The sequence below is a fragment of the Phyllostomus discolor genome, chromosome 13, assembly GCF_004126475.2.
Source record: "Phyllostomus discolor isolate MPI-MPIP mPhyDis1 chromosome 13, mPhyDis1.pri.v3, whole genome shotgun sequence".
Classification (NCBI taxonomy): domain Eukaryota; kingdom Metazoa; phylum Chordata; class Mammalia; order Chiroptera; family Phyllostomidae; genus Phyllostomus; species Phyllostomus discolor.
Window position 1 is genome coordinate 62,837,612 of NC_040915.2, and position 24,633 is coordinate 62,862,244.

At 63.7% G+C, this 24,633-nt stretch overlaps 1 protein-coding gene across 1 annotated transcript; it reads right to left on the reverse strand.

Annotated features, from left to right (window-relative positions):
- Positions 1-1,002: 1,002 nt before the first annotated feature.
- On the reverse strand, positions 1,003-23,859 carry RTN4R (reticulon 4 receptor). The gene is made up of 2 exons (XM_036013985.1): positions 23,495-23,859; positions 1,003-2,708 (listed from the first exon to the last, which is right to left on the reverse strand). Exons 1-2 carry the CDS (start codon positions 23,514-23,516, stop codon positions 1,282-1,284), a joined length of 1,449 nt encoding a protein of 482 aa, XP_035869878.1. The 5' UTR covers positions 23,517-23,859; the 3' UTR covers positions 1,003-1,281.
- Between the last annotated feature and the right edge of the window lie 774 nt (positions 23,860-24,633).

Consider the following 24,633-nt stretch of genomic DNA (forward strand, 5'->3'; position numbering starts at 1 on the left):
CCCTGACACTGCCCCAGGCAGCAGAGGGAGGGTCTGCGCCCCACCGAGGGACAGAGGAGAAGGGGCTTGGGCTCTGAGCACGTCCTCCCCCGTCCTCCCTCCCTCCTGTGGGCTTCTGCAGCCCCAGCGGCCCTCACAGCCATCTGGCTCCACCAGCAACGCCCCCCTTCCTCCCTCCCCAGTCCGAGTTTTCCTCCCTCTCCCTCTCCCCAGGGCCCCTGCCCGAGGAGGGTAGGGAAGCCTCCTCCACATGTCCTCCTTCCCTTTGCTGTCTGAGTCCTCCCCACCCAGGCCTGGGGGAAGTGTGCGTGTGCATGTTTCTGCCTCTGCTGCGTGTGTGTGTGTCCACGTGCAGGCCCTGCCCTGCCTGTGTGTTATGCATGCACACGTGTGGACAGGGTCATGCAGACCCACGTGGGCCTGTGTCTGGGGTGTGCCTTGGTATAAGTGCAGGTGCCCCGGGCACACGCCTGAGCAGGTGTGACGACAAGTATGGTGTGTGACCACGAGCAGGGGTGTGGGGGTGCACACAGCCCCTGCCGGGCCCCTGAAGTGAGGGAGCTGGCCTCACACCTCAGTCCTTCGGCCCATCTGCACAAGACCCTTCTGGGAATACTCCAAGCCACATGGGAGCTGGGGGGCCACTGGGGCAAGGCTGGCTGGGGTGGCGGACTGGGACCTCCAGGGACCTCACGTGGCACCAGAGCAACTGTCCCCACCAAGAAAGCCACGTCTAACTCCCCTAGCTGGTGTGTGGTCTGTGCCGGACATACTCCCCTCCCTGGATGCTGGTATCAGCCCAGTGTGTGGCTGTGGGGTGGGCAGAGGCGCTGCTGGGCTGAGACAGCTCGAGCTACCCACAGCCCTGATGGTGCCACTTGCAGGGATAGGCCCTCCTTTTGGTCTCAGGTCCCCTGTGGGGCTGTGAGTGGGGCAGGGCCACACCTCCAGGGCCCACCTCCCCTCTCACTGCCCATAGCACCCACAGCTGGAGAGGCCACAGCTTAGAAAAGAGCTCTTTATTCCACATTGCCCAGTATTTTTACACCAGTAAAATAAAATGCATATTTCTATACCCCGCAGTCCGGGCGGGAGGCGGTGTTCTGGAACAAACACGGCCACTGCTCCCTGTAAACATGATGGAGTGGAGATGGGGTGGGGGGTGGAAGGCGTCCTTCAGGGACGGCACCTGCACCCGGGTGCCGGTCGCAGAGTGGAGGGGACCCCGTATGTACACACACCCGGCCACTGAGAAAGGCTTTGCTGGCCATCGGGGGCTGGTTAGCAGGGCCCCAGCACGGTCCACAGCACCAGTGCAAGACCAAGGGGCGCGAGGCCGCAGGCGAGGCCAGGAAGGGCACCTGAGCCCTCTGCGTCTCCAGCACCACCGCCCGCACTGCCCGCACCGCCCGCACCGCCCGCACCACCCGCCTGGCCCAGCCGGCACTGGCCGCGAGTACGGTTCTTCCGGGAACAGCCTGGCCTCCGGCGAGGCCCCACGGTCGGGGGTCCTGGTGGCTCAGAGCCCTGGGGACGAAGGGCGGTTAGTGGGGGCTCAGCTGAACCAGGCAGGGCCCCGAAGGGGGAGTCATTGATGTGCCTCGGGCCAGAGCCGTTGCCTGGAGGGCTGTCACCGGGCGGTGCTCGTCCTTTCAGCGCATTGCCGGCTGAGGCTGGACCGCCGGCCTCCAGCACCGAGGCTTTGTCTGCAGCCTCTGGCTGGCAGCACTTCGGAAGCCCCAGTAGCTGCTCGTCGGCAGGCCCGCCAGTCCAGAAGGGACGGGAAGGCCCAGCAGCCGCGGCGCAGCCTTCCAGGTCGGTGGCCGCCAGGCGCTTGAGGTCTCGACCAGCCAGGCGCCGGGGCAGGCTGCAGGGCAGCTCGGACGAGGAGCCGCGGAACTGCTGCAGCCAGGCCCAGAGCGGGCGGGCCCGGCAGTCGCACACCCAGGGGTTGTCGTTGAGCCGCAGGTACTGCAGGGAACGCAGAGGAGCCAGGGCCTCCGCGGGCAGTGCCGTGAGGTTGTTGGCGAACAGGTAGAGCGTCATGAGGCGGCCAAGGTCTCGGAAGGCGTGCGGGTGCACGCGGGCCACACGGTTCTGGTGCAGCAGCAGGCGGTCGAGGCTGTGCAGGCCTCGGAGGGCGCGCTCGGGCACGCTGGGAATGCGGTTGCCGTGCAGGAAGAGGTGTGTGAGGTTGCCCAGGTCTCGGAAGGCGTCATCCGGCAGCGCCTGCAGCCCGTTGTCCTGCAGGTAGAGGTACTGCAGGGCGGCCAGGCCGCGGAACAGGCCGGGGCCCAGCTCCTGCAGGCCGCAGCGGTCCAGGTGCAGGGTGTGCAGGCGGCCCAGGCCTTGGAAGGTGGCAGGGTCCACAGCCCGCAGCTGCGCGTTGTCGCTGAGGTCTAGCTGCTCCAGCAGGGTCAGGCCCACAAAGGCGGCGGCGTCGATGTGGGCCAGCGCATTCGAGTGCAGCCACAGGATGGTGAGGTTGCGGCAGGCGCGGAAGCCAGCTGCTGGCACGTGTGTGATGCGGTTGCCGTGCAGGAAGATGCGCTGGCTGGCCGCTGGGATGTTGGCGGGCACAGCCAGGAGGCCCTGCTGCGGGCAGCTCGTGGTCACCTTGGGCTGGTCGTAGCACACACAGGCTCCCGGGCACAGAGCTGCCACCCGCCACACCTGCAGCCACAGCACCCAGGCCAGTAGCCGGCTCCCTGTGGGTAGAGGAGAGGGCAGTTAGCTGGCAGGGGGCCCGTGAGGCTGGGGGTCATGTGGGAACCAGCCCGCCCCAGGATAGGCTGTCCCGTCTGGAAACTCAGGTGCTGTGATTCCCTGCTCTCCTTGCCATGTGGAAGCTGCTGCCCCAAAACCTGCTGGGGAATCACACGCTCCCTTGGAAGCGGATGGGGCCTTGGTGCTGGGGGCTGGTATTCCAACCTTGGCCAGAAATGAGCTCCGGAACTTGGGCCATCCAGTGACAGCCCTCCAGACAACAGCTCTGGCCAGAGGTGCATCGACGACTACCCTCCGGGACTCTGCCTGGCTCGGCGGAGCCCCTGCTGACTGCGCTGAGGTCCAGGGCTCTGAGCCACCAGGACCGCCCACCCTGGGCCCTGGCCAGAGGCCGGGCTGCTCCACGCCAGGAAACCCTGCTTGCAGAGGCCCACGCCGTCCTGCCCAGAGCTCCAACACACCAGCCGGTGCTCACAGCCCCGCCACTCAGGTTAGCCAGGACCCGCAGGGGCCTCCCGGGGTGAACACTCGCACCTGTGGACACCTTCTTGGGACCCACACGAGCTCGGTTCCTGTTGGCCCGGCACTGTCCCTGGCCTATCCCCAGCTCCACCAGCCCGCAGGCCAGGCTGGGGGAGAGGCTCTTGGCAGACACTCAAGGGTCAACCTGGCAGAGCTCCTCCAGAGGGGCCCCAAGTGGAGGCTCATGCCCAGGCCTGCCAGGCGGTCAGCTGCTGGGCCCCCTCTGGCTCCAAGGGGGTAGGGGAGCTGTCACTCAGACCCTGTGCACTGCCCTGGCTCCGGGACATGCTGAGGCCCCAGGGTGGCCCTGATTCTGAGGAGGCCTCAGCACCATGGGAGCTGGGCTTTAACAAGGAAATTCCAGGTACTTTGGTGGAGCCAGGAGCCACCACCTCCAGTGGCCTTCCTGCTGGGGCCTGGGGTCCCACCAGCTGGCCCGGAGCAACGCGCTGTCATGGATCAGGAGGCTGGATGTTGGAGGGCAGGTGGGTCCGAGGCTCAGAAGGGTGAGTCCCCTACCCCTGGGGCAGGCCGTTCCCTCCTCCGCACACACCACAGCCTCTTGGAGCGCTTCCTGCCTTGGCCCGAAGCACCTACTGCAGCCTCCTCCCCACAGCCTCATTTGCTGCCTGATCGCTTCCCCAGGCAAGGAGCTAACTTCTTACCAGGCCGACCACCTTCGCACAATCCCAGCTGCCTCCAACCCTCCCATCAGACCCATTCTTGGGGGTTCCACCCCAGCCCCAAGGGGCTACACCCGCATTCTTCCTCCTCCACTGAGGGGCCAGACACACAGGGCCTCACCAGTGGCCTATACCAGGCGGCAGACCCCTCCGAGGCGGTGCATCCAGCCCTGGTCTCAGCAGGAGGGCCACACAATGCTGAGCTCAGTGCCTATCAGCCCACCATTAGAGCCTCGGTCTTTGAAAGCGGAAGGTTTTTTCTGCCTTTAGGAGTGAGTCTATTAAAATGCGAATCCCCCTGGGAGGGTTATGGCTTATCAGCTAACATTTGAGTTATCAGCTAACACCTGCACTGATAGCAAACACCTTCCCTGGCAGCTAGCTAAGAGCAGGATTCTGCAGACAGGAGCTGGCTAAGCACTGGGGATGGGGATGGGAGGGAGAAGAGGACTATGAGCTAACTTCCTCCACCCAGAATTGTGACCTTGGGGTTCCCCGCCCCTGCGGGGCCCTCTCCACCTGGGCTGGTCCAGAAGCTCTCCCTAAGCTCAGGGCCCCAGCAAGCTGGCATGTGCAGCAATCTCAAGGGGTGTGCACACCCAGACTCCGATCCCCAGGTCCCGCTGCCCCCTCCCCAGTATGGGGACCTCCTCCATCCTCTGTCACCTGCTGGGGACGTGGCAGCCCCAGGGTGGGGATCCAGAGAGACAGGCGCGGCCCAGGATCCCCCAAGCTCTGGGCACCCCTCCTGGCTGGCCTCGCGTGGGAGGCGGCAAGGGGCACCGCTCCGGCAGTTGTTCTATTTATACTGCTGACGTCCTCCCCGGCTCCCTCCTCGTGGGGCCTCCTCGGGAAGTCAGGCCTCATTATGCCAGCCAGCTCCCACCAGCATCTCACCTGCTGTCACAGGATGTCACTGTGCTAGGAAAACAGCACTTCCTGTCCTTGAGACCCAGGATGGGGTGGGGCAGGGCCTCAGGTACTCACCGGGCCAGGCTCTGATCCCACATCAGCAGAACCAAGGGTGGGTTCCGTCATGACTCTGCCATGCCACCAACTGCACCATGCCACAGCCCAGGCCACACCCCTGACCGGCTGTGTCACCAGCCAACACTGTGTCCATGCTGCTGCCTCGCCGGCCCAAAGACACTGCTGTTGTGCAATGCTCCGTGGCGCCCAGGCCTGCACTACAGTCTATGAGCTAGGCTGGTGTCAGGTTCAGCTGACTTCACCAGAATGGGGGCCGGCTGCTCTGATGGCTGGCCCGCCCCAGCCTGGGTCCCCAGGAGATGGTGCACCTGGGGCCACCCCCACTCTAAGAATGCCCCAAGGAAGGTTCTGGGGCTTGGCCGAACCACCGAGGGCGGGGGCGGCTGGCAGAGGGGCTGAGCGGCTCAGCCCTGCTGGGAAGCGGGCATCAGGCACAAAGACATGGCTCCATTCCCGCTGAGCCAACTGCTTTTCGGAAACCAACTTCAGAGGCGCGGCCTTTGGGCACGGGCCCTGCTGCCGGGGCAGGAGCAGGCGGTGGGCTCTCGCCTCGCACAGCCGTAATAATTGGCTCTAGTCCAGCCCCCCTTGGGGCCAGCCCGCTGGTCTCCATGGCAACCCCTCTGCTGAGCAAGCAGAAGGGGGCATCTTTATATGAGATACTCAAACCCAACTTTGCAGTGTGGGTTCACACTCACCGCAGGGGCCCTGGGGACACCAGAGACCAAGCCAGGCAATGGGAGGCCGTCCCCCGACCCCGCCCCTGGGGCGGGCCCAGTCACCCACCTGATCTGTGCAACACCCACTGTGGACTGCAGCCCCTCCCAGCCCTGAAACACCTTCCAGTCCTGTCTCCCCACTGTCCCCGTCCCGTTCTCCCACCCACCTGTCCCCTCTGCCTCTCCCTTCACCCTGTCCCCCATCTCCCTGGCCTCTGCAGCCCCCGGAGCCAGGCCTCTCTGGCTTTTAGGTCTACACCCTTAAGGCACCCTCTGCTCATCAGAGGCTGCAGGCTGCACCCCAGCCCGCCTGCCCACAGGCTACAGCCTGACTGCCCGCCTGCCCCAGCTGCATCTCCCAGCTGGGCCCAGCCTCTCTGGGGTGACCGCTCAGTGCCCTGTCCTCAGCGACCACTGCAGGCATGTGTGGTGAAAAGACAGCCCTGCTGTGGCTTTGGCTCGCACATATGGAAACCACGGTGCACACACGTGGAAACCACAGTGTGCACAGGAAACCAGGGCGCAACATGCCCCCAAGGCCCCATCACTGTCGTGGCCCCACACCAGGTCGCCAGGCCCCCTGAGCTACATTCACACCCACACCAGGCCCTCTGCCACCATCCCTAAGGCAAACACCAGTTCAGTGCCCTTGGGCTTCAGTGCTCCCACTGGGCAATCGGGTGGCAGAAACGCCCACCCCAGGGGCTGCCGTGAGGTTCCACCCACTGGTATAAAAGGTGTGAGTCTGAGCTGCATAAGAATCAATTTTCTTCCCAGTACCATGAGCCCATTTTACAGATTTGGAAACCGAGACAGCGAGTGGTGAGGCCCTGACCTGTCCCCATGGGAGTGGGTCCAGGAGGAAAGGTGGGAGATGGGAAGAGCCACATCGCCTCCTGCCCAAGTTTGAGGAGTAGCCACCATGTGACCTCCACAGGAAGGGACCCAGGCTGGGAGGACGTGGACAGGTGCTGGCCAAAGGGCTCCCTCCTGCGCCATTGGTGGCTGGGAGGGGACATTTCTAGGAAGGCTCTGAGCTGCTGCCTGCCCCCACCAGCCCCAGGAGACTGGGGTCAGTGGGCTGTAGGGGGCTGGGCAGCTAAAGCGTAGCCACGACAGCAGTCAACTCGGAATCCTCTCGAACACCGAGAACATCCCTCGCAGGGGCGCGGCATAGACCACAGTTACAACGCAGAGCCAGAGGCCAGAGCTCAGCACACCGAGGCCAGAAATAGCTCCAGGCGGGGGTGGAGCCAGCGGTGTCCACCTGCCTGGGAGGGTCAGGCAGCGCTGTGCCCGCTCTCCCCCTCCCCGCCAGCCCTCCACCTACCACGGGCTCACCACCCATCCCCCACCTTCTGTCTGTCCCCTCTTGGTCTCCACTTGCTTTTCACACTCACTGTGACCGTCCGTTTGTCCTGGGGTGGTGTGCATGTTCACTGCATTTCCCAGGCCCCCTCCCTCCAGGTGGGGGCAGCCCGCCCTTGCAGGGGTGTGGCCAACACCCTGCTGTGCCCCCAGTGCCCTAACAATCTTCTCATAGCAGTGGCTGCAGGCGTGGGCCAGGTCCAAAAATGGACCAAGTCATCGCCCTGGTGGGAGGGTGCTGGACCCAGGCCAAGCGGTGCGAAGCGGAGGAAACAGAGGCCCGCTCAGGCAGGGCCTGCCGATGTGGTGCCGAGATCCGGGCAGAGCAGGCAGGACCAGCCTCCTGAATACACACAGGTGGACCCCGGGCCAGCAGGCCAGGCCCAGGCCGGGCCCCTGCCTGCTAGCTCTCTTAGAGGCTCAGCTTATGTACCCATCGCGCAGTTGAGGAAATGAGTTTCAGAGGGGGAAAGCCGCTTGCTCACAGCCCAGGGCTAGTAGGGTCCCCACGGTCATGCTGCCAGGTCGATGAAAGGCCTGGCCGGGCAGTAAAGGGTCAGGGCTTCCCCCTCCCCCACTTACCCATTGCCACCCCCAAACCCAAGCTCCATTCTCCCTCAAAATTTCCAGCCTATACAGCACCTGGGAGGGCAGCCCCGGGCCCCTTTCAGGTCAAGGAAACAGGCCTGCAGGGGAGGGGCTGCCCCCCCAACCCCCTGGGAGCTGGAGGTCAGAGGCAGCCCCTATACCCGGTGCCTCGCTCTCACTCCGCCCTTGCTTGCTCAGCAAACTGTGTCAGGTGACACACTGGGGACCGCAGGCCTGAGACCAGGACACAGGCCTTGGCTTGTGATGGCTGTGATAAGGGAGGAGAGTAACCACAGGTGCTCACCCTGCCGTGTGGCTGGCATGTGCCACCTGGGGAATTTGAGGTGCCCCAGAACACTGAGCCAGCTCTGGGTGTCAGGGTACACCCCGGGAGGAGTCCTGGAGCCCCCGCCAGGGTCAGGGTCCAGGCTGGCGGGCTGCTGACCAGGACCCTTGGCCTGGAGCCTTAGAAAAGCTGGACTCCTGGCCTGGAACTCTGGAGCCTCGCCCTGTCCGGCCCATATGTCTCCACATGCCCACCTCCCTTGGCCCCCACCCTAGGGACCCCGTACCAGGGGCTGAATGCCAGCACCTACAGGCTCTGTCCAGCTGAAGATCCTTGCAGCCCGAGGGGGATGGCCAGCCTCCCTACCCTTCCACCAGGCCACCAACAAACACCTGCTGCCTAATTACCTGGAGACTTCTGTCTCCACAGTCCGTTCAGCACAGTCCCTTGGCTGATTGATTCCAAAGGCCACCATAGGCATGAGTTCCCAGAGAACACTAATGAGGAACCGGCCAATGGCTGACGTGCCCCAGCCTGGGGGAGGGGCTCAGGAAAGGGGCACTCCTGCCCCCACTCCCATCTGCCCGGCCTGACTCCTTCCCACCAACCACCTGCTCCCGTCCGTCCAGGACTGAGCGCCTGGCAGTGCTGGGCCTGCCTCCCTCCCCATCCAGCCCTCCTCTTCCCAGGCCCCTGCTCCTGCCACTTATGCAAAGCTGATAGTTCTTTTGAGCATCAGCTGCCGACGGGGCAAAGTGCAGGAGCGCACAATCAGGGTGCACACAGTAGGAATGCATACTTGGGGTGCACGCTGTAGGAATGCACACTGGGGGTGCAGGTTGTAAGAGTACACTCCTAGGCCTTCAGCTGTGGGGTGTGGGGGGGTGGTCAGGGCACAGGGGTGAGTCATCAAACAGCAGAGGGGTTGCCGGGGTGAGGCTGGACAAACGGGGGAGCCCCTCCCAGGAGCCGAGGCAGGTAGAGGACGCATGGGGGCAGATCCCCACGTGCTCTCAGCACTTGTCGAGCATCGCTGACAGGCTGGCAGACAGCCTCTGTGCAAGCCAGATTCACCTGTCCTGAAAAGGCAAGTGCACACCTTGGGAGGCCCGTGTCTATCTGCCCTGTGGGATAGACCCCAGCCCTGGTCTGCAGGGAGCGGGCGGGCTTCGACTTGCCCAAGCTGTCCCAGAGCAGCCGAGCTCCTGCAAACCCCAGACCAGGGAGGCTTGGGCCTCTGCGAGGGGTTGAGTGTCTGCAGGGGGCTCGGGAGATGTGGAGCTGAGCGGTGGCGGGAGCGCGGGACGGGCACCTGCAGAGACTGTGGAGAGGCCTCGTGGGGTCCAGTGCTTTTCAGGGGACGAGGTTTCAAGAGGCAGTGAGTGACCCTCCTCAGCCTGAGAGTCTCCTATTAGAGTCACCACCAGCCTGGGCCGGGGTGCCACGTTCAGGTGGCCAAACCGAAACCCTTGTCAGAGCCTATGGGCCCTGGGGCCTCCCTGTTCCATGGGCATCCGGCAAACCAGCCCCTCCGGCCACTGCCTGGGTGGCGGAGTGCAGTGGCCTGACACAGCATGGGGCCCACAGCGCTGAAACCGTTTAGTATTCGGCCATTTGGAAAATAGTGTGCGACCTGGCTTGTGACGGGAGCATCTGAGCACCTGCTGCCTGTGGATGTTGCCGCCTCCACCCTGCCCCCGGCCTCACGGAGGTCCCTCAAACCCCCACGTGACGAAGGTGCTGCTGAGGCCACACAGCTGGGAGAGATAGCGCCTGACAGCCTCACAAGGGGCCGGAGGGAGTGAGGAAAGAAGGTGGACCCGGAACAGCATGCGGGTCAAGAGAAAAACAATTATTTTGCTAAGGAGGCTGTCAGGAGACTGGCAATCAGACACTCACAGAAGAGGACAACTTAAAGCCCGGGACGAAACTGGCTGTGAGGAGCAGGTGTCTCTGGGCACAAGGAGGAGGCACAGGCCCCCACAGTCCCTGCTTGGGAGGAGGAGGAGGAGGAGGGCCTTCAGGGAGGTGTGTCTACAGGGAGGAAGTTCTGGGTGGGCAGGGGGACTCTGGGGCCACGGCCTCTCAACTCCGATCCAGCCACACCCAGGGTAATGCGCCCTCCTCTGGGGGGCCCTGCAGCCAGCTGCCCTGAGGGTGCTCGCTAACTAGCATCGCCCTGTACACTCGGGCTGGGAGGAGGGGAAGTGGCCGGTCCTGATGCACTTCCAGGTTTATGGGATCTTCCCATGTAAGGTACAAAGATGGGGTGACAAAGCCCAGGGAAGAAGGGAGGCATGGGAGGGTGGGACCCCCGTGGAATAAGGCCCCTGAGTCACCCGTGGACCCATGGCCAGGGTCTTGAGTGGCAAGTGACCTTGTCATCATCACATCAGCCACGTGCAAGGCCCTGGGATCACAGGCTACAGGCGCCTGGGGTGACCTGGGGCCTGCCTGGAACGTAGCCGACCTCACACGAGGGCAGGGGTCCCCAGAGGGGAGCGAGCCATGGGCCGGTGCTGGGAGGCCACCAGACACTGCTGAGCAGGGAAGGGGCTCGGGGACGCCCCCATCTAAAGTCAGCACCTTGATGCTGCCTAGGGACTTCTTAGAGGAGCCTGCCTCCGGTCAGCCCACCCCATGCCCCCCCTCCCCCACCCAGCACCGCCCTCAGGGCGGGGCAGGAAAGAGAGGAGAAAGGGGACCCTAGGCCTCCCTGGGAATGGCCCCAGGTGCAGACTTCCCTCCCTTCCTGGAGGTTTCACCACATCCCACAGCTCAGGGAGGGGTGGCTGTCAACCCCACTCCTCAGGCAGGGCCACAAGGCTGAGACACGTTAGGTGACCACAGGGCGCCTGTGAGGCCAAGGACAGGGTCCCAACCCACCCCACTGTCCCAGGAGACTGGAGCAGGCCCTGAGTCCCAGGGACCCACGCAGCAGGAAGGGGCAACTGGCCCCACCCTGCAGTGGGCCAGCGGGCTCTGGGCTCCCTGACCCCCACAGCGCCTTGTCCTCAGCCCCCACCTTCTGTCCCCAGGCTGCTGAGGCGGGCCCAGGGGTCCAGCAGCTTTGGACTCGGATGTGAATTCTGTACTCCTTCCTTGAGCGGCTGGGGAAGCTGCAGGCCTGCTCGGGGTCTGTTTCCCGCCAGTGACACAAGGATGATGGCAGGTCAGCATCTGCCTCCCTGGGTCCCCATGGTGCCTCCAGCCTGGATCCCACTAAGCACCCGCACCTGAGGCCCCAGCCCAGTTCTCCCTCCCCAGAGGCCAGTGTGGGGCCTTTGCTAATCTGGTCTGGTCAGCCTGTCTCAGGTGAGGAGCCCAGGGGAGTGAGACCCATACAGGGCCGGAGATGGAACCCCAGAACCGCGCTGATGGTCCGCTTCCCGCAGTCCAAGGCTGCTGCAGCCGGGCCTGACAGCCCTGCTTCACTGGCCCAGGAGAGGCTGTGTCTGGGTGGGAGGAGGCACCTCGGCCAGGCTGCGCTACAAGCACGCAGAGAGCCTCTCCCTGCTCTGGCCACCGCCCCCACCCCACCCCCACCGAGCACAGCCTCACCGCAGAGCACAGACTCACAGGCTCACAGACAGGCCCACAGCCCCGGGCAGCCGCCTGGCCTCATGAGACAGCCCTGTCCGCACTCAGCACTGAGTCACGTTGCCGCTCAGACGGCACCGCATGCTCGCTGGTCCGCTTCCCCGCCCACCCACCAGCTGCATGGGAGACGTGTGCATCCCTGGGACCCACGGCGATGGCGAAGGTGTTCGTGCTGCGCGGGGCAAGGAGCAGGGTGTCGGACTGTGCCCCGAAGGGACACCCAGAGGAGAGGTCTCCCTACGGCGGCTCTCGCCTGGTCGCCCCAATCCTGCGTCCACAAGCCTGACCCTGAGCGGAGCATCCGGTCCCCCTTTAGTGCTTCCCTCCCAGGTGCGACCAGAAAACCAGGCGTCTGGGAAGGGCACCCATGGACTCGAGAGGGGACATGGCGATGAGCAAGTAGAGATAGTGCGGGGACCAGGTGCAAGTGAGGGAAGTCTAATCAGTGTCCTTGCAGGGATGGAGGAGGATTTGAAACAAGAACAGGGTGCTGTGACCAAGGAGCCATCGGAAAACAAGAAGAGTGCCTGGAAGTTAAAAATAGAATTGCTAAAATTAAAAAAAAAATCAATAGAAGTGTTGGAAAGCAAGGTCAAGGAAGTCGGGAAAAGAAAAACAAAAACAGGAAGAGGGGGAAAATGATGATCTCCAGAAGACAAATAGATAGGTCCAGCATCTGTCTTACCGGGAGTTTCAGAAAGGGAAAACAGAGAAAATAGAGCAGAAAAAAACTGTCAAGGAAATAATACCAGAAAATCTCCCAGAGCAGAAGACCCGGCCCTCCACCAGGCAGGAGCCTAGCACAACCAATGAAAGTTGCCACGTGATTTCCAGTCTTCGAGGGTCATGAGAAGCACCGGAGAAAAAGCCACGTGGCTGCAGACGCTGCCACGGTGCACCGAGAGCCGGTTGTTTGTCGCCGTGGCTTCACAGCTATGAGCGGAGCCCATTTCCAGCACGGAGTTCCGGACCAGGCCGATGCAACTTGAATGGATTTGCTAACATTCGAGGACTGGGAATGATTCTTCACTGTGTCTGCCTTAGGGAGTTTGTTGGGGATGTGTTTCAGATAAAACAGAACGTAATCCCTAAAGGAGGAAAACACAGGGTCCGAGAACACCGGGGGATGAAGGGAAGTGCGGGGCAGCTGTCGGGGGGGCCGTCGCTCCCTGGCCCAGGTGAAGAAAACCGGTAGAATGCCTGACGTGGAGAAGAGTGTGCGCATAAGGGTGGCCAATGGGACAAGAGAAAAAAAAGACCAAGTCAACTGTAAACTCCAGGAAAAACAAAAGGCCGCACAAGAGGGGTGAGGTCACTAAGGTACCCCTCTGTGGCCAGGCGGCAGAGAGCATTTATTTATGTGGCCCGGGCTGGGCAACACCGGTTGTGAATGGAACTGATGGTGGCGAGACGCTGGGGGAGGCGCTGAAGAAGGGGGACTAGGGTTGGAGCCGTGGAGACGTGAAGCCGACCATGTGGAAACATGAGGAACAAGGCGCCGGCGGCTGCAGCCCAGCACTGCAGACCGGTTCTCCAGGCTGGCCTCCGGAGCTGCGTGCAGGTGTTAACTCTGAGCAAGATACGGTGGACCAGCGTGTTATCTTCCTAAAAAGCCTGCATGTTGGCACTGGCATCTCAGAGAGAGAAAGAGAGAGATAAAAAGAAGACAATAAAGTGTATGTGCCGGAAGGCGGGGAGGAACATGGGTCAGAAGCAGGTGCCTTCGTGGTGCCGGAGAGGGTGGGGCTGCGGGAGGGCCAGCAGAGCTCGGCCTGGGGTCTGGGGCAGGGACCAGGCTCCTCGGCCCCTGCTCAGCCATGGGCGGCTCGGGACACCCCCCGTCCCCAGGGACGTTCCAGGCTCTTGGTTTCAGAAGCCTCTGAAATCCAGACACTTGAAGGGACAGCTTCCGGCCTGAAAATCCATCTGTGTGCTCAGGCCACCCACAGTTCTGCTGCCACCAGGCAGACACTTCTGCTGACCCCTCCTCACCTCTGCCCTGCTCCCGCCCCCTGGGTCCGAGCCCCAGCCCCGCACTGAGGTCCCTCAGGAGCAAGGGGTCTGGTGGATAAGCCCGGGGGGGCCTCCTGCACTTGTGGCCCCAGGGAGGGTGCGGCCTGGCCTTGGCCGAGCACAGACGAGCTTCCTCTGGCTTCTGTGAGAGCCCTAATCACGTCTCTGCAACTGAACCCACGGCACGCAGGCAAGGGTGACGTGAATAAGTAATTGCTCTTTTATTAACAAGTGATAAATTATTCCTATATGATTGTGTGTGATTACTCTTCCTTATTTGAAATCAATTTGGGATGGAAACCGTTGGCGGCTTCTCACCATCCAGGGTGGGAGAGGGAGGCGCCGCCGCCTCCTGGAAAACAGGTCAGTGTATTTCGGCTACTTCCTGAGGCCGCTGTGCTTGGCGCTCCGGCAGCAGGAGGGGGTCGGCTGCCCTGGGGGCAGGGCCAGGAGGATGGCCTCATTTTCTCAGCATTTGCCCCGGGGATGGGGAAGCGGTCAGTGCAGGTAACCCAGCGTGGTCTCCCCTCGCACACACCTGAGGGAAGCTCCAGGGAACACCCAGCCCACCCCCTACCCCCCAGACCCAGGGCGTAGGTGCTCCTGGGGCCAAGGATCAGGCCGGAGGGAGGGCCCCCAAAGCCCCTCAACTGAAGCCCCAGGCCTTGTGGGGGACCACGCAGGTGTGGGCAGCCACGGCTCGGCCATCTGCAGGCCGTTCTACTCAGTCCCCCGTGGAGCCTGAGCACCAAAGCCACTGGACCTTTCCCCTCACTGACCACCCAGCGGGCTCCTCCCACCTCCCTGCCCAGGCTGACCATGGCTTGACTTATTAAGCCTGAAAAGGCATTTGCCTTTTTCCTCAAGATTTTCCCAGTGGTTTCACAACACCCTGTCCCCATCCCCCTTCCTTCCTCCTCTAGCCCGACACTGGAGAATCCCCAGTATGAGGCCAGTCCCAGGCCAAAGAGACCTGGTCCTCCACCCAGGGCCCCCGGCAGTCCCAGCCTGCTCAGAGCTGTGCCCTCGGCCCAGGGCCCATGGGTCCCTCTTCCCCTTAAGGAATACGCAAAGCCCAGCAGATGGCCAGCTGCCTCCCTCCTGGGCAGGGCTCACAGGAAGCAGGAAGCCAGGCCCCGCCCACTGGCCCACTCCTCTGCTCCTCCCCAGCTGCCCACCCCCACCAGGGCTGCAGCAGGCCCACAAGGCTGGGTCACGCCCAGCCCAGCCGCTTTGCCCAGTTAAGCTCAGACACCGCCAGTGACATTGGCCTCTCAGGCCTGGGTTTGTCATCTGTGAAATGGGAGCTTGGGTCTCAGAACCTCACCAGCGGTGGGAGCACTTTGGTGAACCCCCCAGGGTTCCTAACACCCCTATTTCTGTCCACTGCCAGGGAGCCCACTTCACACCTGGATGATCTACTTCGCAGGTGCACGAGCTGTTGTGGGCCTAGGCTGTGGGCCCCAAGGGGGCAGGAACGCAGCAGGGGGCCAACCCACAGGGGGTGTTCCATAAACGTCTGTCACTCAAATGCAGGAAACGCCCACCTCTGGGGCACCAGGCAGCCTTCTCACGCCTGTGGTGGACAGCATTGCTGGATGATGTCCAGTGCTGTCCGGGCCCAGGAGAGCCCATGGGGTGCCGGTCAGGTGCTTGGGTTTAATGACGTCCTGAGGTGTGGCCCCACAGTGGGACCTGGCTTTCGCTCTGTCCACGTGAGGACCCGGTCAGTGAGAGAGCCCTCACCGGAACCCGCCTCTGCAGCACCCTCGTCTCAGACTCCAGCCTCCGGAACCACGAGAAGGCGCCTCCCGCTGTTTAAGCTGCCCAGTCAATGGGACACATACGTGCAAAAAAAAACGGGGCAGAAAAGAAACCGTCCAGTCTGTGGCCTTTTGTTACGACAGCCTGCTGTTTGACACAACTCCTTTCTTAAAACTCTGGTACATTTTTCCAGGTTTCCTTCAGGACAAGGCACACAAACTGGTAAAATCAGAAGTGCTTTCGGTCTGTTCTGTTTGGTCTCGTGGACAACACTGGACAGGCAGCCCTGCCCTGGAAAGGTGGGTGGGGCTCTGCTCAGGCAGCAGGGCCCCCTTCCGACAGCCCCAGGCCATGGGGCCCCTGCCCAGGGCTCTGCCTTGCTGAGGAATCAGGCAGGTCTCCCAACCTCTTGGAACCGGCCCCTCAGCTGCAGACCAGAGGCCCGCCGCACATGGGGCAGAGAGACCACTCAGCTCACGTGGGCGGGCACACAGCAGGTGCACAGGAAATGCCCAGCCCGCCCACCCTGGGGGAGCATCTGAGGAGTGCCTCACATCGCCCCCGGCAGGGACCATGGTCCCACCTGACAGAGGTGAGTCACAGCTAGAATGGGCATGCTGGTGACCCTGCCTCACCTCAGGCCTTGACCCCGGAGGGAGCGCTGGGCCTCACCTTTGCTCAGGGAGCCCCATTGGGAATGCCCTCCCTATTCCCAGAGACACCCCCTTGGGAGGGCTCTCCTTCCCAGACCCCCACCACACCACCCCTCCGAGGCGGGACCCTTCCCAACCTGCTCTCCTCCCACACCGCAGCCCTGCCCGAGGCGTCCATCCTCAGACCGGCCGGAGCTCTGGGCTCAGCCCCGATGGGGCCTCAGAGGGGCCGGGCCACAGGCCGAGCAGGTGGAGCTTGGCTGGGCTCATGGGCTCATGGGCCCCCCACAGGGCAGCGAAGGACATCAGTGAGGCCTGAGGGGTGTCGCATGAGTGACAGGCCAGTGGGGGTTGTGGGTCTTGACCCTGCCTGGGCCTCGGGGCAACTTGGGTGTAGTGAGCCCACTGCTGGCCACCTGGGCTGTCACTACACTATGTCTGCAGCCCCTCCCTCCCTAATTCCCACGCCTGCCTGAGGGGCACACTGCTCCCTCCCCTGGCCCGGCTCACTGAGGAGGATGTGAGCCTCTCTCAGACTGGAGTGTGGGGGGGTGCGGGGCGGGGCAGGCAGCCACAGTGCTGGGAGGGCTCCGCAGGTACACACAGGCCGCCACCCACCTCAGGCCGGCCCCAGGGGCCAGGCGGAGGCTCAGGCAGCGGTGAAGGATGGAGCCCATTAGGGCCGCCGTCTGTCCCCGGCGTGATGGGTGCTCTCAGTGGCAGCCAGGAGGCGTGCAGATAGAATATCTTTATGGGGAGAGTTTTTCTTTTGCCAATTTTCAAACAGGAAGCCAAACACTTGTCACACTTGTCCCCATGTCAGCCTCTGCCTGACATAAATTGGGGCCGAGGCAGGGAGATGAAAGACAGCCTGGACATGGCTGTGGTGCAGGGCCCACGGGCCCCGCAGCCCGGAGCCCGCAGCACGGTGGGCAGGCCCCCTGCTGGCTCTCTGCTGGGCCGGGCCGGCAGCAGCAGCCTCCATAGGGCGGCCATCTGGTCCAAGGTGCCCACCCCCTCTCTCTGCTACCCTCTCGGCCTCCACAAGCCCCTCACCTGCCTCCCATCTCCCTCGTCCCCCTGCACAGGGCCAACCCGGGCCCAGCCCCACGCAGCGGGCTGTCCTGGAGTCTCCGAGCTTCTGCACCCTCCAGGACCCCTCCACTCAGACAGCAGCTCCAGCCCCTATGACCGAGGGCCAGTGTGGCCTTGGGGGAGGGGAGTGGCCTCAGGGTCCTCACCACCCTGCTGGCACCCACACAGTATTTCTCTCTTCTGGGGACCTCATGGGCTTTGGAGTATCTTCCTGAGTCCTGGGGGCCTCTAGGGTGGAAGGTGTCTCAAGAATCTAGGAGACTCTGCTGTGTAACATGGGGCTGGCCTGAACATAATGCTGGAAAGCATTTGCCGAGAGAATGGAGGGAGAAAGGAGTGACCTCCTGGGACCTGCCTAGGGCTCCGCCCAACCCCACCCTGAGTGTGCACCCTGGCTAATCCCACCAAGGGTGGAAAGGGTCCTCCCGGGAGACGATAACGATGGGGGTCACCTGCCAGGCCACACTCAGGAACCACATCCCACGTCCCTTCTCAGCCCCTCCTTCAGTCTCTGTCCTGTGGGGAAGGCCACCCCGCTCACTACACCAGGGGACAGTGACAGTCCTGCTGCTGTTCCCTTGGCCTAAGGGTCTTGGCCTTGGTCCCCAAGGAGATCTGCCTGCCTGTCCCCACCAGGCTCACTGGCCATGGTCTTGCAGGGCCTCACCCCTCAGGAGGCCGGGCCTGAGTGGGTGCTGGAAGAGCAGGGAGGCCTCACCAGGGCATGGGGGGACTCGGATAGAGGCGAGCATGGAGGAAGGGCGTTGGCAGAGCTCTGGAAACAGTGGGTGGGCACCAGGGCCACTCCCGGGGCCCTGGCTGGGCTGCTCTGTGGAGGCGGGTAGGAGAGCTGAGCGCAGTGCTCACTGTGTGACCTCGGGCCCCACAGCTCCCCTGAGGTTGCTCTGACGGGACACCCCGAGTGTCCTGGTGGTGGGCCAGGTTTGGCCCTTCTCTGGAATTCTGCTTCCAGCCACATCTTTGGGGATAGGAGGTGGTTCTGGGCTGCAGGCCACACCCGAGAGGTAAGTGGCCCACCCTTCTGCTGCCCAGACCCCACCGTGCCCAAGGACAGGGTAGGAAATGGGCCGCCCCTCCCATGGCAGTGTGAGGCTGGTGCAAAGAGAACCGTGGGCGGGAGCCTCCACACAGCCCTGGCTCCTTGTGCCGCCTCCGCTTGGGCTGGATGGGCCTACTGTGTGCCTGGAGGCACCACAGGATGCCATACGCCCAGCCCCTACCCCCGCTGGCCCTGTACACAGCCAGCCCCCACCATCCCCAGAGCCCAGTACACCGAATGCCTCTGACTTGGCGCATTTTCCTACCCACGAAGGCACCAAGTCGGTCAACAGCAACATAACAAATGAGGCCTCCGGTGACCAGGAAGAGCGGGTGCTACCCAAGGTCACACAGCAAGCTGGCACGGCACAGGCCGATCCAGCGGCTGCCCAGACTTGGAGGGGAGACTGCTGGCAGGTCCCCGAGCCTGCCCCATCTGGGCCCTGGCAGCAGGTAAATAAAGGCAACATCTCAACAAGGTCACAGTGTCTGGCTGGGACAGACCGAGGACACGGTGGTGGGCCCAGGCACTCGACGGCAATCCAAGAGGGCTCCTGGGAGGAGGTGAGGGTCCCAGAGCCCCGCCTTGGCCTGAACCCCTCAGCACTCCGCCCGCTTCCTCCACGGGCCCCTTACCGGCTTCAGCCTCAGCCTGACATTTCCCGTGACATTTGCTGCAAAGAAATAGAGTCATAAACCCAAAGGTTAAATTTGCACATTGCCTCACGCTGCCAGGAGAAGCATGGTCTCTCCACCCACCAGGTAGTGTGGCTACAGGGTGTGGGCAAGGTGGCCCACCCATTCCCAGTGCCCTTGCGGGGGCCCAAAGGTCCCTTCGCAGTCCCCCAGAAGGACATCAGTCACCTTTTCCCAAAACGAACTCCAGGGCAGGCCAGGCCCTGGGGGGTATTGCAGAGGGGTCAGCAAGGGCCCCTTCCCACCCCACTCGCAAACCCGATGCCCTGTAGCAAAAGGAGCTCCATCAGCGCCACTTAGCCCAGCTGGTCCCAAATCTGCTTGACTATGACGCCCTCGTTCACTTCCCACCAACTTTCCGTGGGACTTCGATTCCACGGAGAGTCATGTGTGACAGCCAGTTAGGAGCAGCTTGGTGCCGACAGCAGAGTGGAGAGGCACCCCAGGGTGCCAAGTGGGCTGCTTGAACCAAGCCGGGTCAGCTCCTGACACCCCAGCCCCTCCACCCAGGCTCCCCGAGTCACCATCCGCCCAGCTCCACCTGCCAGGCCCACCTGGTCTCTGCCCAGGTAGCACCTCCCCGTGGCCCCTCTGGCAGGTCTGCCCAGTGCCCTGCCTTTCGGCCACACCTCCCAGGGCTGGCTGCCCTGTCCTGCATGTGGTGGTGGCGGCGCAAGGCTGTGGGAGGTGCCTGATGGCTCCTCCCCCCTCCTCCCCCGCTGGAGCAAGGCTGCGGCTGCATGGAGACCAGGCAGTTGGACAGCTGCAGGGGGGAGGCAGGGGCTTTGGGAAGGGGGCAGGAGAGGAGTGGCTGGAGGTGACAGAGCTGGAACATCCTGATCAATAGGGACGCATATTCATTCACTACCAGCAAGAAATGCAGAGCCCACCCTGGAAAGGTTGGGAGGGGTCAGGATCAGGAGAGGGGTGTGTGACCACACCTCCGGGGGACCTTGTGGGGTCTCCATGTGCAGAGCGGGTCTCCCCACGCCCAACCCCACAACCCTGGGCGGCGGGAGAGGCCGGGGCAGAGCCGGAGGAACAATGGCGCATCCTCGGGAAGGGGCTCTGCACGCACCACTGAACCCATGATGCACAGGAATAGTTCCCGATGTGCAAAGTGTTTAAAATACAGCGACAAAAGAAGAAACTGCCGCACAGAACACCCGTATGGTGGGACTTGGTGGGCCCACGCACTCCAGTGACGGTGCAGCAAGATGCAGGGGGTGTGGACAGTGTGCCTGTCCTCTGGCGAGGCTCCACTTGCAGCTCTGGGGCCATCTGCCCTTTACAGAGTTTAGTCCTATAAACGCAGGGGGCCAAAGGTCACACCCCTTTCACTGCCTGGCTCAGAGTAGGGTCGCACAGTCCAAGAACAAATAAATGAGTGAATGGATGAACAAGTAAATGAGAGAATGGATGGATGTCTGGGGTTGGGCCGCTGAGGGTGCAAAAGCAGCCAGGCCACAGGGCAGGGGACGCCGAGGGGTGCAGAGGACGCAGGGGCCGGGCCCTGAGAGGACACGTCTGGGTACAGCTGGGGTGGGCCGGCCAGGCAGGCTCCTGCAGACCTTGAGGCTGAGGTGTTGGGTGGCCACAGAGGGTCAGGCAGCCCTGCCTTGGGTGGGGGGTGGGGGTCTTCAGCCAGGGCCCACCTGCCCGGGGGTCGGGCAGCATGGACAACATGGGTCAGGCACAGCCAAGGGCCCTCAGCTTTCCCACACTCGCTGACACACTCACTCCCTCACCACCACGCACTCAGTCAACACACTCACTCCTTCACCGTGGAACTCCCCCCTTGGGCTCCGTTCTCCCAACCCCTTTCCAGGTTCACAGACTGAGGCTCCAAGGAGTCTTCCTGGCCACAGGCCCAGGAGGGCAGGAACCTCATCCCTGGGGGGTGGGCTCCTTCTGCCCCCACCAGCCAGGACCCTCCTGGCGCTGTACCAGCTGCCAGAAATGTCTATGCTACAGAGCCATGAATTCAAGGCTGGGGCAGAAAGCAAGGCCGGGCCCCTGACGTCTGTGGGCCTGGAGGCAGCAAAGAGAGGGTTGGGGGGAGTCAGAGGGCCGGGGAGGGCTCAGTCTCCTCAGACCACAGGCCTTCCACGGGCTCAGCACGTCCCACTCACCCTCTTGCTTGTTGAGATCCGCCAGGCCAGCCTGCGCCCCCACCCCCGGCCCTCTCCCTTCCCATCACATCACCCAGGACCACAGGGAGAGGCCCGACCCGACTGCAGGGCCCCAGCTGACCACGAAGCTGCACACAGAGAGAAGCGAGGCCCTGGGTTCTGCAGGCTCCCTGCTGGTGAGGGGCAGAGCAGAGCTGCTGCCCCAGCTTGGGAAATACATGCGGGGGTGCTACCGCCCACCTCAATAGTGCCCTCTCCCTCCCTGCTCCCCTCCCTGCCCCCGCCCCCTCCAGCTTCCCTGTGACCTCTAGGGGCCTTTATTTCCCATCTGCCAATGGGTAGGAGGGAGGGGTCTGGCTGGCAGTGCAAGGAGGACTTCCCTCTGTGGGAATGGCTGACGGGGGTGGGACAGCGGTCCTTCTGGGCATTTTGAAGGTAGAAGCCCTGGGGCCAGAACTCAGTGGGGGCCTCTGCCTTGAAGTGCCCCCAACAACTCCCGAGTTAATTACTGACCCATGTCACATGTGAGGAGACTGAAGCACAGAGTGATGAACTGTCCCACCAAGGTCATACCCCCCGATGGGTGGCACTGCCAAGACCCAAATCCAGGCCATTGGCCTCCCGCCAACCCGCACCCTGGAGCTGGGGACCACCACCTGTCCTGGTCCTTGAGTGGGCGCTTGCTTCTTCCCCACTCTGACTGGAGGGGGCAGGAGGGAGGGCGCCTGATTTACAGCGGGAAGGACAGACTTAGACAAAGGACAGTGGCCAGCCTCGCTGCCTGCCCTATCAGGGGACCCACCCTCACACACCTTTTAAGAATGGCTGGCTTGTCCCCATTCTACAGACAAGGACACTGATGGTGGCCGGGGAGCAGGCGGTGTGCCTCTGCCTCCCTGAGCCCTGGCTGGGGTCCTCCTTATCACCACCAGAGCGAGTCCCTGACACCCTTATCTCAGAGCCCCACACAGCTCCTGGGGCAGGTGACGCACCACGGAGCCCTCAGCATAGAGAGACCGAGGCACTGGGGCCAAAGCCTCCTAAGGTCGCCCTGGGTCAGCCGAGGGCTGGGCACACACCTGCGCCCCACTGGGCTGAGCGGCAGTCACTGCTGAGCAACCAAGGAGTCCGGCCACTTTGTCCCTGTGCTGACCTCCAGGTTTGAAATGGACCTTCCCTGTCCAGGGGGTTCCCAGAGCCCACTGGCCACCACTGCCCCAGCATGGTGGAGGGAAAGGAGTGCCTGGGGGCCATTCACTCCGCAGCCTGGGCTGTGTGCTGAGCCGGCCCCCAACACATTCCCAGGGCCTCTGTTACAGATTTGGGCAGACCCTGGCCGCAGCCCACCTGGGCATGTGGGGGCACCTACACCCAGAGGCCATGAGACACATGCTGCTGTGTCCACAGGCACACACGGTCATGCATGCAGGCACACATGTTCAGATGCATGCTGAGTTACACACACACACACACACACTCGCACACAGAGGCCTGAGGGGCTGTGAAGGGGAGACTCCCCAGACACAGGGGCTGGCGGACAGAGATGGGTCCAGGATCTTGTAGCCGGTTTCTCACCTCCTCAGTATGTGAGCTCCAGCTGCCCATTGCCTCCCCCTCAACACATGTGCGTGTAGGCACGGGAGCGGGTCCTGCTCAGGGGCCCCAGCATGTGCCAACCACAGCGATCACAAGCGTGCTGTGTACATGTGTATGGCCAGGGGCATGGGGGGGTGAGTATGCGGGTGTGCACCCACAGCATGCATGGCACACTGGGGCAGCCTGGCATGCATGTGCATACAGGGTGTGCAAGTGTACAGCCCTTGTAGACTCGTGCACGTGCAAGGAAACGTGTGTGCAGCCTGCGGCATTGTGGACATGAGCAGGGCAGCCCATGGGGAACCAGGGCAGGGCAGCAGTTGGGCCCCCGCCCCCACTCTCCGGACCTCATACCAGGTAGAGGGAGGAGCCCCATGAGGGCTGCCAGGTGAGCCCCTCAGCAGAGCCCCGCAGGGGCCCCATAGGCTGCGGATGCGAGGTGCTGGGCTGCCTCCTCTCATCGCGGGCCCCCTGAAGGGGCAGTGCAGGCTACCCCCGCACCCCACGCCCTCTGCTGTTGCCAACGCCCCCATTCAGCCCGCTGCAGCCTGACCCCAGAGACAGGAGAGGTCCTGAGCTGAGTCCGCGGGGCAACCGCGGAGGAGGCCAATGCCTCCACCCCTGCTCGGTACCCACGTTTGTGCAAATCTGCTCATTAACCCCTTCGCGGCCGGGGTGCTTCCAGGCTAGACCGCGCCCTTCCAGTCGGCAGCCCCCACCCCAGCCCAGGCCCGGTGTCTGGGGCCATCCGGATCCGCTGCCTCCCGCTCCGCCGCAGCCGCCAACTTTCCCGGGAAGCGGCAACTTTTCCTGCAGCCGCGGGCTCCGCCCTCCCGGGGCCGGCCACCCACGGCCCCAGTCGGCGCGGCACTGCGGTGGCCCTCACCGCTGCCTGTGACCCTGCCGCCTGCCTGGGCAGGCGGGACCCGCCCTGCAGCTCCGAGAGTCTCCCCCACCCCAGCGCCCCACCCAGCGGCCCGCTAGGGCACGGCGCAGCACTCACCTCCGCTGGACGCCTTCTTCATCGTCGGGGTCGGGCAGGGCGCGTCGGGGATCGAAAGTCGCTTCGGGGCCGGCGCCCGTCTTCCCGCGGCCGGGTCCGCATCCAGGCGCCGCCGCTCCGGCCCGGCCCCGGCCCGGCCGCGGGACGAGGCTGGGCGCGCTCCGCTCCGCCAGTCGGATGAACTGGCGGGGCCGCGGCGCGGAGGGCGAGGGCGGCGGCGACGTGGGTCGGGAGCCGATGAATGTTTTATGGGATCATGTGGTCTGACGCGCGAGGAACCCGCCCGGTACCCACGCTGGCCCGGCCCGGGCGGGGCGGGGGCGGGCCGGGGCGGAGTCTCACGGCGGGCGGGGCCCTCACCTGGGCGCGGGCCGGGGCTGGGCAGGGGCGCGGGCAGAGCTGGGCTGTGGGGCGGGCGGCGCGGGGCGGTGGGGCTGGTGGCTGGAAGCCGGAGGGGCGCAGGCCGAGCCGCAGGAGGCGCTCAGCACGCCCGGTGCACGGGCGCCGCGCGGCCCCAGACAAAGGCGGCGCATTTCTGAAGAGTCGGCGGCCCCTGCAGGCGGCCGCGGGCATGGCGGCCTGGGACAGAGAGGCTGGGAGCGCGGGCCGGAGGGCGTGGCGGCCCAGGCTAGCGGGGTGTGCAGGTCCCCCAAAGTAGCCAGCTACTCATTGGAGCTTTGTCCGGAGGCCTGAGGATGGGGGTTGGGGCGCCTCTGCCTGGCCCACTCCCTTCCTCGTCTCATAAATTCTATAGCCCCCATGCCCAGCGACCCTTTGCTGGAGGAGGGTTGTTTCATTTTCAGTTTGAAAACAGGCTCGAATGTCCAGAGACTTCTGAAACCCCTTACCCGTCCTCGTGGCCCTTTCTGCACCACCCCAGGGAAGGGACACAGGCGCAGTCCTGCCTTTGCCCCTGAAGGTAGCCTGCCACCTGTTCCCTCCTGTGGAATGGGGGCTCCAAGCCCAACTGCTTAGTATCCCCACCCTCCACAAAGCCAACCAGGGCTCTAGGACTAGGGAGTGGAATGATCCCACCCCTCCTCCATGAACAAGGGCACAGGCAGGCGGCCCAGCCTGCCTCTACCTGGCCTCACAGATAAGCTCCTGCGTGTTTCCAGGAGCTGCCTGGCTGGTGTGCC